Genomic DNA, 14,902 nt, shown 5'->3' with positions numbered 1-14,902 from the left:
GTTCAAAGCTGCTAAAGGATTTATCACCTCTGAGGTTGCCCAGTCTCTCTCTTTTGGGCCCATTTAGTTCTGGCTTCTGGGAGTTTGTAGGGTGCACTGAGCTGCATGGTTCAGTTCTGCTTCATGCCTTCGCCAGTGTGAAAACTATGAACTGGCTGGGGCCAGGCACACAGGCTGGCACCTCGTTGGGATGGGCAGTCAGGTGATTGTCAACCAGGAGCTGTGCGCCACTCACCAGGACAGGTGCCAAGCTCCAAAACTTGGCCAGGACAAGGGAAAATAAAACCACTGCACCTCTTGGAGTAGCAATCAGCAGTTGAAAATTCTGAGGAGTGGAGTAGAGCTGCTCCAGGACATAAAGCAACTTAGAAAGCAAGGCAGAGAGAGGCAAATATACAGGCCCTTCAGGCAGCAAGACTGGCTGGCTCCTGGGGACCACTGTCTGTTGCTGAGAGAGCATGGCAACCTTGGATACCCACAGATCTGTCCAAGGTAGTGGGCCATGCTGGCAGGTACAAAGGCCAAGAATGGATTTGGAGACCTCCAGTCACTAGGGGCACAAAATCCCCCAGAACACAGGTGGCTTCTCTTCCCGCACTTTTCCTGCCAAGGCACCATGGCCCAAACAGTTTTTGGATGTGGGCATGTAAACAGCCAGGCTCTACCATGTGAGAATATTCATTATGTTTAATATGTAAAATTCCTGTTTCCCAGGACAGAGCTAAGCCGGTAACACAGTCCTTGGGGGCAGGAGAACTAAGATGAATGTTCAGAAGAAGCATCTCCCACCATGGCTGGACCCTTTCCTCAGCGTAACCAATTTGCCTCCTGTACAATTTGCTTCTGCTGCCCAGGCAGCGGCAGCTCTCATTGCTGGAGATCCCAATATTCAAACAACCTTTTTCCTTATGGTGCCAAAAAGCCAGTTTCTTCAGGGCTCCATGACTTTTGCACCTGACATGATTGAAAACTCTATGGGTGCCTCAATCCCTTGGGTTTTATTAAAAAAACCTTGCCCCAAAACAGCCAAAACACCAATGGTGCATGTACAGATCTCTCTCTTGCCCTCTGCTCCTGTGCTGAGGATGAAGTACTTTTCAAAAATTTGTCATCGTATCAAAGGCCGATGATTTTTTTAATCCTCACTTTCGCCTTGGTTGTGTGCAGCAGTTAGCCTTCAATTAGTTGCTCTGGGGGGCTTATGTTACATCTTGTGTGGGTATTTCATAGCCTGATGAGAGTGTGAGGCCTGGATAATAGTGACATGTGATATGTTGTTTCTGAATGCAGGTACGTTTCTTTTTCCTCTGCCTCTGTATCCTGGAGATGGCAGCACCCAAGGTCGCAGTGGTCGGCGCGGGAGTCATCGGCCTGTCCACAGCGCTGTGCATTGTGGAGGCTTGTCCCAGCTGCTCTGTGACAGTCCTTTCAGACCAGTTCAGCCCCAACACAACGAGTGATGTTGCTGCTGGGATGCTCATTCCTCACACGTACCCAGGTTCGTGAAGTTCACCGTGGCATTGCCCTTAGCACCCTATGCAGCCATGTGTGCGGGTCTGCAGCGATGCACAGAGGCTCAGGAAGAAAAGTGCCTTCACCTGTGTTCTCTGTCTGTCCCATATCCTTGACACTCATTTGTACACTTCTATTCTTTGCATTATTCCTCTCTGCATGTTTAATTTCATTCACACGCAGGCACACCGATTCACATGCAGAAGCAGTGGTTCAAAGAGACTTTCACTTACCTTTTTGCCATCAGCAACTCAGCCGAGGCATCAGAGGCTGGCATTCACCTGGTCTCTGGGTAAGAATGACCCCCTGGGGCAGCCTTTGGTGTGTTTGTGCTGTGTTCTGGAGCAGTCAGAGAGGTTTTTCTTGCTGGAGTTCAGGTGTATTCCCTTCATGAACTAGGTTTTATGACTGTATTCCCAAGAAACTGCATTGCAACTGCTCAGATATGATGTATTTTTAGGCAAAATTCATGCATAGGTGTGCACAGAAAAACCAAGAATGACCAGTGCCAAGTGTATTTCAATAACTGATGTTTTCCTCACTGTCATCCACCAGTTGCTTGCAGCAGGGGTGGTCTTCATAGGGATGGGACTGCAGGATCTTCCAGCTTCAGCAACTGGGTACAGGGATGCAGTTAGGGGTGTCCATTGTTATCTCTGAGGCCTCTCTCTGTGTAGCTGTCTCTGGCTTTATGGGCTGAACACCTATTTGGTTTCCCGCAGGGGTGGGTGTGTTCGGGGTGTTTTATGCTGCCTATTATGTACACAGAAATTTGCCTCTTGGGAGTGTTGAGACTGGGCACTCTAGCTTTATGGGTATCCAAAGAACTATGAGCAGGTGTGCAAGTGGCCCTACCAGGTCCAGCCAGGTTGTGGCAGGGACACTGTATGTGGGAACTCTGTACATACACTATTGCTGGAAGAACTCTCTGCAGTTTATTTACCCCAGTGTGTCACCCTCAAGCTCGGCTGTGCCAACCCTCTGCCTATTTGTCCAGGCAAGTATTGCAGTAGCAGGCAGCAATGTTTCCCTGTTGCTATTAACCTTTCAGAGCTGTACTGATGAGCAGAAGCAGGTTCCTGAGCTCCTGAGTTTGTGCTAAGATTGATGTGACACATAACACGGCAGAGCACTAGCAGTAAAGTTTTCTAGGTTATTCTCTGTGTCCTTTTAGGTGGCAGATCTTTAGAAGCACTCCCAAGGAAGAGTTACCTTTCTGGTCAGATGCAGTCCTGGGTTTTCGACCAATGTCCGAAGCAGAACTCCAGAAGTTCCCACAGTACCGATTTGGTCAAGCCTTTACGACACTGAAATGTGACTGTCCACCCTACCTGCTGTGGCTGGAGAAAAGGTTGGTTTTGCTGCAGGCTGGGCATGTGGAGAGAAACTCAGGCAGAGGGACTGGGGGCAAGATGAGGTCTCTTTGAGAACCTTAGATTTGAACAAAACTGGGAAAATGCTGTTTGCCAGTGGGGAAAATGCAGCAAGATCTTCCTTAGGGAGAAGCACAGGAAATAAATACCCAATTTTTCAAAACTGTGAAAGGCCCCATTTATGCAATGTCTACTTTCTCCCAGTGTGTCTGTACAGTGGGGCTTGGAGTGTGAGTGACCCTGGGCAAAGGACCAACCTAGCCACAGGAGCCATGCTTGGCCAGCTAGACCTTGAAGGTACATCAGGAACCTGCCATGTCCTAAGAAAATGTTTGGGTGATCCTCATTTGTCAAACTTCCCAAATAATATCCCTCTGTTTTTGAAGATACATCCAGCCCCTGAGAGAATAGGTGTGTCTAGGAAGGTGTCTTATCTGTGAAGACTTTGCACTTAAGAAGTGGCTGGACCAATTAATCTCAAATTTGGTCAACGGTTGGAGTAATTTCTTAATCCAGTCAGGAGAAAAAAACCCGTTAAATAGCATCATCTTGTAACAAACCTTCTGAAAATGTTTGCCTGCATAAGATAGGTGATGAGCTCACTCTGAGGAGTTGTGGCTTCAGAGTTCATGCCTGGATTGACAGCAAAGTTAGAAGATTTGCTAATTTCCAAATTTCTAAATTTCCCCAAAATACATGGATTTTGGAGAACCGTAGGAGAGATAGGATGCAGATCTAAAAGGGCTTTGACACCTGGAATGTGTATTTAATCCATCTAAATACCTCTAAAGTGAGCAAATAGCTGTCTCTGATTGAGAGAAGGTGATAGGCTGCAAACTGATTTGAGGTTAAGTAAAGAGATGTGTAGTGACACCAAGGTACAAATCGCCAGCCAGCTCAGCTGGTTACTTGGATGCCTTTCATCACACTGCAAAATGTGAAAAAAGCATTTCTTGTTCTAGCAGCCAGACAGGCTGGGAGTACTCCCGTGGCACCAGTGCCACGTGAGGTCTGTGCCATCTACTTGGTACACATTCTCTGTCATGTTTCATTGCCTAACACAAGCGATCTCTGCTGCAGAACAACTAAGTTGTACAACCCATTTAGTATCTGCCATGAGATTTCTGCCCTCTCCTCATTCCCGCTGTAGTCTTCTTATTTCTCAAATAATATCGTCTAATGAGATGATGGAGCTCTTTTTCTTTCTCTTCTCCCTGGTGATGAGAAGTGAGAGCATATTAAACATGTAACTAATTCTCAAATCCCTGGTGACCTGAGCAGTATTTATAGACTATTCTCTTGGCAATTCACAAGGAAAATTGTTTTTGTGCCCACCTGGCTGGTCCAAAAATAGACTTCAGGATTTTTTTCCTGCTTGCTTGCCTGAATCCTGGAATTTTCAGAAGTTTTTTTTTTAATGGTGGTTTTTTAATGGCATGATGACAGCGTTCCAATTACAACACTTACGAGCTCTCCCAGCAAGTTGCCCAGCCAGAGCTGCTGCGTGAGACCTCCCCTATTCTTCCCGAACAGCTTCAGTGTCCTGCTGCACCAGGCCTCAGAGCATCATCTATGCCCTGGATCCTTCTCTCACTCACTGCTTTGTGGGAAACCATTGCATTTACAGTGAAGTTGATGACTTTTCCAGCTGCTGGAATATTGCAAAGGACAGGATTTCCCATCATTATCACAGACCTGTCTCCTGACTTGCTCATGCTAAAACCCCCCAGTAAAAACCCCCAGAAACTGGAGCCAGCTGACAGCATGCAGTGACTCCATCTCATGCCAGTGATTTTCCACAGGGAAGAGCTTCAAGCTTCAGGCAAGTTCAGGGGAGGATTTAGCTTGAAATTGAGCTTAAAAATAAACGTCAAGAGGAGGTGACTTTTGCTGAAGAGCAGACATGGATCTATAGTGCTCTGAGCTGTCCTAGGTGACTCCTGGCAGCTGCTCTAGGAGGCTGTGTGTTCCCTGGGGGTCCCATGCCACATCTGCCTGGCCTGCATGGATGTCTTAGGGCTTGGCACATGGCACTAGATGACTCTCTGCCTCAGGAGGGGTGTTGGGAATGAATGTGATGGCATGTAACAGGCACATCAGAACAGATGTAATATGATGGCTCTGTCACCAGCATGAGTAAGTTGGTAAATAAATCTGTTGGTTTTCTGCTTGCTTGAGCTGTTAAAGCTTGGTACTGTTACAGAAATGAATCAATGAGACCATGAGGACTCGACTGCCTAGGGTCTTCTGCCAGACCCTTCTATAAAACTGATCAACTTACTGTATCTTTTCCAGCCCAACAAAGCTAAAAAATAGCTTTGATGAGATGAAATCAGAGATCAAATGACAAACAGAACCCCCATGGCATTTTCTTTTCTTTTTTTGTCCCATCTGTTGTTTGGTTTTGATCATTATGTAAAGGCAAAGGAAATCTATCTCATTTACTTAATGTTCATAATAATGAATGAGGGTTTAGAGGTTTCTTTCCTGCCTCACTTCTGGAGTCTTTTTGCAGGTTGAAAGCAGCTGGCGTCCAGACATACAACAGAAAAGTTTCAGACTTGTGGGAGCTGCACAGTGAATATGACATCGTTGTCAACTGCACAGGCATTGGAGCCCACCAGCTAGTGGGGGACAAGAAACTCTTCCCTGTCAGGGGACAAGTACTCAAGGTTTATGCTCCTTGGGTGAAAAACTTCATCCGGGACGGGGATGGCTTAACTTACATCTACCCAGGGATACACGGGGTAACCCTGGGGGGAACCAGGGAAAAGGAGAGCTGGAGTCTCTCCCCTAACCCTGACACTACCAAAGACATCTTTGACAGATGCTGCTCCCTTGAGCCCTCACTGCGGGAAGCTCAGGATATCAAGGTGAAGGTGGGCCTGAGGCCATCCAGGCAGAGTGTGAGACTGCAGAGGGAGGTTTTGAGCCAAGGAGGAGTTAAGCTCCCAGTGGTCCACAACTATGGGCATGGGGCAGGTGGCTTTTCGGTGCACAGGGGCACAGCCAAAGAGGCTGCTCGCCTGGTGGGAGAGTGCATTGCTGCCCTGAGAGGCTCTTCACCAGGGGCCAAGCTTTGAATCTCAGAGGCTCCTTTTCCATTTACAGCAGGCTAGTGTTGCATCCCCTAGTAGCAGCTTGGACTTTTACTCCATTACAGAATAGAAGGAAAGAAACTAAGTCAACAACTTGTGGCATTGCAGATATTCAGTGGTATCTCACCTGGCTTCCAGCTGCTACCTTGGAAAGGCATGGTGGCTTGCTCCAAGTATTGGTCTAGCTGTTCGTCTCCTCTATGTGGCATTGTTGCTGCCCTGGGCCTTTGTCCTAGCCTCATGTTAAGAAGAAGACAGGATACATAAATACTTTCCACGTAGCAGGGATCACATTGCTGCAGTATAAGACAAATAACATCAATTTAGCATTTCTGCATCTAAAGGGTGTCAGATACACTAGGTTCAGATTCAGTAAAAATCAGTTCTCTCCTCTTGTGCCAAATCTAATCTAGTGTTGCCCTTGCTCCTGCCATTCCTAACAAATTTTATCATTGACTATATAATTTACAAGGAAAAGAAAACCCCACACAGTGCTGCATTACAGCACTCCAGGTCAGCTCTTACAGTGTTAGGTCATTGTCTGCCACAGTGATTTTAAGAGCAGGTCTGTGATACTGATCACTGCATTTGCTCATATTACACCTCAGAGAACTTAGTTTCTGCTAACATTGCCCCATATGAACTACAGTTTTGTGCATCTTTTCTCACACTTGTTTGCAAGTCTGTTTTTTTTCCTCCAAGTCTCAGATTTTGCTCTCACAGATGATTTCCCCCCCACCCTGCATAGCAACATTGACATGGCCTGTGTTCCACAGAACAGGATTTTTCAGAGTGGGCTTGGGAACGAAAGCATCTCTTTTCTACTTCACATCAACACTGTCTGCATTCCTTGCAACAGCTGATATGAATAAATTGGAGACAAACCAACAAGGATTCTAACACCAGGATCAGTTTCATAAAAGAGAAGAGCCATTTAAGACTAGATATACACTCTAAAGACAAATTTGTCTGTAATGGGACGTGAGCAAGCTCCTCTGCTGTAAGAAAGCTGAGTCACCAGAGCCCAGACCATCTCACTCCATGGCAAAGGCCAAGCTGGGCTTTACACTGCCCTCGGCAATTCAAGCTCTTTGATGTGGCTGAAGATAATCACTCCCCAAAACTGGATCTTACTATCAAAGTACAAGTCTGATTGTTAGTGATTAAATTACTCATTAGATCTTAAATGTCTCATTTAAGAGTATCATCCACTTTTGTCTGTTTTTTTGTCCTCAGAGTTACAAAACTATTCAAAATCCTTCAAGAATGTACGTGATTAAAATGAACTGATAAATAAAGTTCTAATAATGGAGCACAGGTCATTTCTGTAGTGTTTTCTTTCATAAACAAGGGTGTTTCTTTCATATGAGATGGCCTGACACAGCCAAGAAAGGCCACATTCAGTCATGGCTGCCAACTTCTGCTGTTCTCACTGGGGATGAGGACAGTTATCCTTTGCAAATGACAGCTGTCAGAAGAAACATCACCAAATTAAATTATAGGTCAATAAGCGCCTGGACCAGCCTAAGCCAGCCCTGCCTTCAGCAGCCTTGCCCTCTTTTTCTCAGCTTTGAAGGCTAATTTTGCATTCCCCCCTCTATCCACCCCCCCATTTGTGCTTTCCAGTGGTATGAGAGGGCAGAGCTGCTGCTTTTGGCAGCAGTGTTGGTGTAGGGCTTGTCAAACTGCAGCTTTGTCCTCAGCTAACACAGAACATAAAAATACATGGAAAAAGAACATGAGAAAGGGCTATTTTTTTTCTTAAATCTTTATTTTAATCTTAAAAAATAGCAAACAGTGTAGCTTATCCTGGAGCAAGAAACACTACTGATACTAATAGGGTGATTATAGCCCCATGAGAAACTAAAGCTGTGGTTGTGCACTTATGCTCTGGAGGGCCATGGGGTTTCTTCCAATTTACTTCTAAAAGTTGTCCAGTTGATAAAAATGTCAGAATGGTTTCAGCTGCACCCCTCAGTCTGGTGTCCTAGCTTTGGTCATGGCCAGCAGAGGGGACGGCCACTTCTAGCCTAGGGTCTTCCTCAGCTGAGGGGTAGCTTCATGCTTTAGATGATTCATCTTCCACACATTTGTTGTCTTGCTTCTAAAGCCATGTGTGGTGCTTCTGTAATCCCCAACATCTTGTGAAAACAGGTTCTGTAAAGAGACACACTTCTTTGCCCAGGAGCAGAGCTCCTTGTCTTTGTCTTGAACCTGAAAACATCTTTTGATGCCCCTTTCTTGCATCATATGAGGGGTGGTGACTAGTTATTCTCCATGATCCTTCTTGATTTTATAAAGCTCTACCACACGCCCTCTCGGACTCTTCCACCTTGAAGAATCTTGGTTTACATAATACATAATTACATAATAGCTGCTAACCACATAAAATCATCCTATATCTTTGGTCATCCTTGCTGCCCATCTTTATATCTTTTCTGACTCTAACATACCTTTTTGGAGATTGAGGGACCAGAACTGCACACCGTACTCATGATAGGGGATGAACTTTGTATTTAATTAATTACATCAATTAGGATACAAGCTCTTTAAGAAGGACAGGCAGGGAGGACAGGCAGGAGGGGCTGTTGCCCTCTATGTCAATGACTAGCTGGAATGCAGGGAGCTTCACCTGGGGATGGGTCAAGATCTGACCAGGAGACTGTGGGTCAGGATCACAGGTAGGGCAGGGACAGGTGACATTATACTGGGGATCTGCTACAGGTCACTTATAACACTTATTTGCGACACCTGACCAAGAAGACCAAGAGGTTGGGGCCCTTTATAGACTGATAGAAGCAGCATCATGTTCACGAACCCTGGTCCTCATGGGGGACTTCAACCTCCCCCATGTTCGTTGGAGGGACAACACAGCAGGACATAAGCAATCCAGGAGATTCTTGGATTACACTGATGACAACTTCCTTCTCTAAGCGATAGAGCAGCCAACAAGGAGATGGACCTTGTTCTCAACAAGGAGGGGATGGTGTCTCAAGTGAAGATGCCTCTCAGGGGTCAGTAGTGGGGGCTGGTGCTGTTAGACATCTTTGTCAGCAACATGGACAGTGCACCCTCAGCAAGTCTGCCAATGACACCAAGCTGTGTGGTGAGGTTGACACGCTGGAGGGAAGGGATGCCACCCAGAGGGATCTGGACAGGCTGGAGAGGTGGGACTGTGCAAACCTCATGAAGTTTAACGAGGCCAAGTGCAAGGTGCTGCACCTGGGTTGGAGCAATCCCAAGCACAAATGCAGGCTGAGGGATGAATGGATTGAGAGCAGCTCTGAGGAGGACTTGGAGGTGTTGGTTGAGGAGTAGCTCACATGGCTTATCAATATGTGCTTGCAGCCCAGAAAGCCAACCGTATCCTCATCTACATCAAAGAATTGTGGCCAGCAGCTTGAAGGAGGTGATTCTGCCCCTCTCCTCCACTCTTGTGAGAGCCCACTTGGAGTGCTGCATACAGCTCTGAGGCCCCCAACATAAGGACGTGGACCTGCTGGAGCAAGTCCAGAGGATGGCCATGAAGATGATCAGGGGGCTGGAGCATCTCTCTGGTGAAGACAGGGGTCTGAGGCAGCTGGGGTTGTTCAGCCTGGAGAAGAGAAGGCTCCGAGAAGACCTTATTGCAGCCTTCCAATACATAAAGAGGGCTGCAAGAAGGCTGGAGAGGGACTTTTTACAAGGGCATGTAATGACAGGACAAGGGGGAATGGCTTTAAACTGAAAGAGAATGGATTTAGATTAGGTATTAGGAAGAAATTCTTCACTCTGAGGGTGATGAGACACTGGAACAGGTTGCCCAGAGATGTTATGGGTACCTTATCCCTGGAAGTGTCCAAGGGGCCAGGTTGAATGGGGCTTTAAGCAACCTGGTCTAGTGGAAGGTGACCCTGCCTATGGCAGGGGGGTTGGAACTAGATGATCTTTAAGGTTCCTTCCAACCCAAACCATTCTATGACTCTGTGACCTCTCTTCCCTTCATAATATACTAAAATGCTTTATAGTCACTAGTAAGCATTTAACTGAAAACCTAACTCAAAGATATTTGTCCTGAGTGGTACTAGATGTTTCATAGGCCATTGCTGAGGCTGGATAGTAAGGAGGTCTTCCTCCCAACTCAGCAAGGTGTTTTTCTCTGCTGTTAGCCACACTGAATTTCACCTGCCGTTACTTAGCCTGGATTTATGAGATGGTTTTTGCAGATCCTTGCAGGTAAGTTTGCATTTTACTACCTTAAATAAACTTGTACCACCAGTTAATTAATTGAGGCTTTTACTGCCTGACTGATGGGTCTGTGGATGAGCACTGGCCCTACCAGTATCCCTCTAAGATGCCATTGGTGACTTCTCTCCACTGTGAAGAACAGATGATTTATCCTTACCTTGTCTCTATCCTGTATGCAGTTGCTGACTCATGAGAGAATCTTCCCCCTTACTCCATGCCAGATTAGCATCTTTACGGGTGACAGATGTTATTAAAGGCTTTCCAGAAGCTGAGCAGATCATACCAAGCAGACTGCTCTATTCTGCAGCTTCGCTGTATCCTCTGAAGATGTAAGAGGGTGGTGGAGCACAGCTTCATAGGTCCTCGCTGCAAAGCTCTGCCAATTCTTCCCTCTTAGCCTGTGTCTGTCCCTGCAACTATTCTATTACTATGGCTTTTGCTGTTTGCCTGCTACAGATGTCAGATATAGTGGTTTGCAGTTCTCTAGATCCCTCACAGCACTAAAAGAAAAGTGTATCATGTGCCATCCTCTTTTTTCTTTGGCTGTTTTAAGTAAAAGCTTATACACCAGCTTTTATAGTGCAAGAGTTTGCATTAGCATGCCTTAAAACCCCACAAGCGAGTAACATCTGCTTCTCATGAACTTGTTACTATCCCTTGCATCAATTTGTTCTAAAGCCTCATCTAATGGCCCTTCAATCTGTGGCAGCTTCTCTGCATTATCCCTTTAACAAGTGGTTCTGCTGTGGGAATTTCACTAAGCATTTCTATGCTGAAGCCAGACACAAGTAATCTGTTTAGCTGTTGTGTTGGGGCTTATTTGCTCTCAAACTCCTTTGCCACCCTAATCGTCTGCTGACTGCACACCCTGGTCACCTGCAGAACTCTCCAGCAGGTTCCTTGCTCCTGCTAGGATAGAGAAGGCTTTTTGTCTAGTAGCAAGTTATTTCCTGAGAATCTTTTTTAATCTGCCTTTCTGTATCTGCTTATAATTTGACAGAGTTCATGTCCTTTTCCTCATTTGGATGGGATCTATTTTGGTTCTTTCCCATGTAATTTTTACCATGCTATTACAATGACCCAGTAATTATCTTTCTTCTGGGATCTCTCTGATATTTCAATATCGTTATATAAAAATTGAGGATTTTAGACTCGTATCTTATTTTCATGATTATAGTAAATAGAAACAAGCATATATTCAGGCCAATTGCTCCAGTTCCTGTGCCCCATTAAAAGGGGCTTTATTTGTCCAGATTGTGCCTTGCTGTTTCCTGCTTACTTGTGGTTATAAAGAGGTCAAAATGGCACCTTTAAAGATATGCCATCAAGAACCACTGTTCCTCCCTTCCTCCTCACTTCCCCAGTCTCTAGCTTGAAATTCCTTTTTAAATCTTACTCCTTCTCACAGCGGTTTTCGCCCTGGCTAAGGTCATGCCATACAAAGACTGAGCACTCTACTCAGGAACCTCAGCTTTTTGTTCCAGAAGCTTACAAGTTGCTTTCAATTTTCAGATATGAATATGTCCTAATATTTTGGGAATAACTGCAAATCCCTCCCCTATTTTTCTTGCTGGGCGTGGAAAATTTAAATAGTCCAAAATATATCCTAGATATATAGTGATGCTGCCCTGTGCTGACTATAGACTTGCCCACAAAGGGGAGTCACACTGTTCAAGTGCCTGCAAGCCAGATCACTGATACTGACTGCTTCTAGGCTTTAGGCAGCTAAAATTTGTTGAGACGAGTCCATCCTCTCTTGGTTCAGCTGCCTACCCTCTGCTGTCTGTCTCTGGCAATAACTGTCCCTGAGTTTCTCTTCCTCACCCAAGACTCTTACATGGAGCTGAAGCAAAGATGTGGCCTCTAGTACCTCTCCAGCTCCAGCTGAAGCTGAGCCAGCAACTTAAAAATTTTAAAAATTCCATTTTGATCTTAAATCTGTCTGTGCTGCTGCATCAGCTCTGTAGTTTCCATCTGGAATCACAGAACAAGTGTCAGGGAAACACTTGCAGGTGGGAGAGGATTAACAGCAGAAGGTTCATTAAACCTCCCTAACCTCCCACGCTGATGAAAGGTGCCTTCAAAGAAAGACATAGCTGTGACCTGTGCAAAGCATTTTATCCCTGTACTATTCCTTAATCCTATGCATGTCTGGACAAAAGTTATCCAGACTGTACTTAAGTATTTCCTTCTTATTTGTACTTTCTGATCTACATTGAATAGGCACCCCTGGCAGATGGTAACCAATTTGTCACACTCACATGGAACTTCAAAGGTGTAATTACGGTATAGAAAGAGAACAGTTATATCTTGAGACATTTTTATCATTCCTTGTGATTGCAGACAGCAGGTTAGATATATGAAGGATTTTGGAGCTTGAGCACAAAGAATAGTTTTCTGCAACAGAGAATTGTGTTGATTTTCTTCACAGACACAATGCCATAAAGACATATTGTTTTGATAGTGGCTTTTGCCTCTGTTTAAAATTTTGCCAAATTTCTGGAAAATACATGAAAATTAGCACTCGCCATTCATTATCATTCTTTTCCAGACGAGGACTATTTGAGATAACATTCAAATTCATTAGGAATAAATGTAGCATTTAGAGAGAACATCATGGCCTGGACCGAGATTTTTATTGTTTTCATGGCATTCAAGTAAGTATGCTATGCTGTACGATGCTCTATTTTATCCTGCTTTATTCCCTGTTTTCCACCAGAGGGAGATGTTGGATCAAGCAGTTGCTGAAAGAAACCCTGCACACTGCATCTCAAAGAACAAATGCAGTGATGCTGAATTCAGTGGAAATCTGGGTGCCTGTCAGGCTCCCACAAGGCTGGGAGGATATGGGTGCTGCAATAGAGCTTAAAAAATTATTATGAATCAGTTACTCATGGAGAATGCTTTAAAAAGTACATTAAGAAAATAGAAAAGTGAAAGTAGCAGCATACCAGAAGCTGTTAAGAGAAAGTAAGGAATCATAATCCTAGATAAAGCTGCTGCTATAGCAGCAAGTCCCAGAGCTTTTCCCCCATCAAAAGTCTGGCAGAGAAACAACTGTGTTGAGTAGCTAAGTGTTCTTGGTTCCTCCTGGTGTGGGGACTTGTGGTCCTCCAGCCTCATAAGCTGTGCCTGGGCTGGACATCTCATGGTGGGGTCCCTGTGGGGCTGCAGCCTGGCCCATGTGCCCACTGCCTGGCCTGGCTCCTGGCAAGCCCACACAACACTCTGGGTGCTCAGATATTAGAAACTGTCATTGGTTCAAGATCTGAAATGGACTGTTTTCTTTCTGGGTATTTTCCCCCCAGGTCTGGTTTTCTCAATAAGAAGTAAAAATCACATATTTTGGAGAAGAAGCAGACATGAGTCAAAACTCAGCCTTATGCAAAAAAGGAGTGAAAAGCTGGGGTGAAAAGAAAGGGGGATGAAACTTTTCTGAAAGTGAACGACTTCATAGAAATGGTATTTCCAAAAGTAAAAGAAGTTTCAAGGAAATATTTTTCCTGTGTTTTATTTTTATCCTTTGAGACTGTCTCACACCGCTGACAGCAGCACTAGGAGAGCACTGTCCTACATCACTTTCCTCTCTTCCTGTTCATGTCCATTACCTACCATGGGGAAAACATAATTCTCAAACTGTAAGAGCCGTGCGCTATGTTCACTATGTCCATCACATGCTGTGCTCCTGTCACTGTCACATCTCCTGCCTTTTTATCCAATTTCTGCAAAGTCCTGGTCAACTAGCTAATATCTAAGCCTTTTATTAGCCTTTCCTTATATTTATGAGCCAGAGAAGCGGAGGCTTGTTTATTTTCTGCATCATCAGATAATTAAGCAGCCAAGCCAGCTGTTGGTGTTGCTGACACACCTGCATGTGAACCTCCAGTCAGTATTTTGGCTAAAGTGGAGGTCTGAAAAACAACCCTTCTCTCACAAGAATGCACTAGACCCATGAAGGGAGCCTTGCTGTTGCAAAAACGAGTGGTTTAGGTCACTTAAAAAATCACCATCGAAGATACAAAACAAACTTCAATATGAATTTGCAAAAGTGAGACAAAGTTCGATGGCAAGGCTCACTCTACTACTTAGTGCATGGATAATACATATAAAAGTAAATTGAATTAGAATCAATTTAGAGTGATTTATATGGAGGCCAGGGATGTAAAAAGGGGTAAGGGAGACCCTTCATTGACTCACAAGAGTCAGAGTAGATCCCCTTGCTCTCCAAACTCCTTCTCAGAGAAGAGTGTAGATGTGGCTGAATCCAACCTTGGGCTCAGACTTAGTCAATGGTTTATATCTAAAGGATTTAGCAGCACTTAATCATAACAGCATTAAAAATCTAGATTAAACAATTATCAGCTATGAACATAACAATAATAACAGTTAGGGATTCAAGATAATAACATGTATACTACATTTGTTACAGGGTGTTCAAGTCAATACACACACACAGATATGTATATACAAATGTACAAAGGTAACACACACAAACACGGATATGTAATGTAGAAGTACAAAGGTATACCTATTAAAAAATTCCCCTCAAGAGTCAGTGAAATGCTCATGTCTAATGCCTTTTTGGCATTTCTCAATGGGTGTGCAGAGGGGGGAGTGTTGAGCCTCGAGTAGTGGGGATATCAGCCCAGGTTCTGTTGCCAGGCGACACTTCTCCGAATTTCACAAGCTTGA

General features: G+C 44.8%; 1 protein-coding gene across 6 annotated transcripts in view; it reads left to right on the top strand.

The window, feature by feature from the left end:
* LOC114002094 (solute carrier family 22 member 16-like) overlaps positions 1-7,305 on the top strand; it is a 52,100-nt gene extending 44,795 nt beyond the window's left edge. For all 6 annotated transcript variants that reach the window (XM_039379786.1, XM_027747858.2, XM_027747860.2 and 3 more), the window contains 4 exons: positions 1,291-1,498; positions 1,696-1,804; positions 2,687-2,863; positions 5,401-7,305. In XM_039379786.1, the coding sequence (XP_039235720.1) occupies positions 1,291-1,498; positions 1,696-1,804; positions 2,687-2,863; positions 5,401-5,968 (1,062 nt within the window). In that variant the 3' untranslated portion in view covers positions 5,969-7,305. The remainder of the gene's footprint in view (positions 1-1,290; positions 1,499-1,695; positions 1,805-2,686; positions 2,864-5,400) is intronic.
* Positions 7,306-14,902: the final 7,597 nt, after the last annotated feature.

Source organism: Pipra filicauda, unplaced genomic scaffold (assembly GCF_003945595.2).
Source record: "Pipra filicauda isolate LSUMZ 115617 unplaced genomic scaffold, ASM394559v2 scaffold176_size3548034_pilon, whole genome shotgun sequence".
In the NCBI taxonomy this organism is placed as follows: domain Eukaryota; kingdom Metazoa; phylum Chordata; class Aves; order Passeriformes; family Pipridae; genus Pipra; species Pipra filicauda.
The sequence above is the reverse complement of the archived record's forward strand: the minus strand, read 5'-3'. Positions and strand labels throughout refer to the sequence as shown.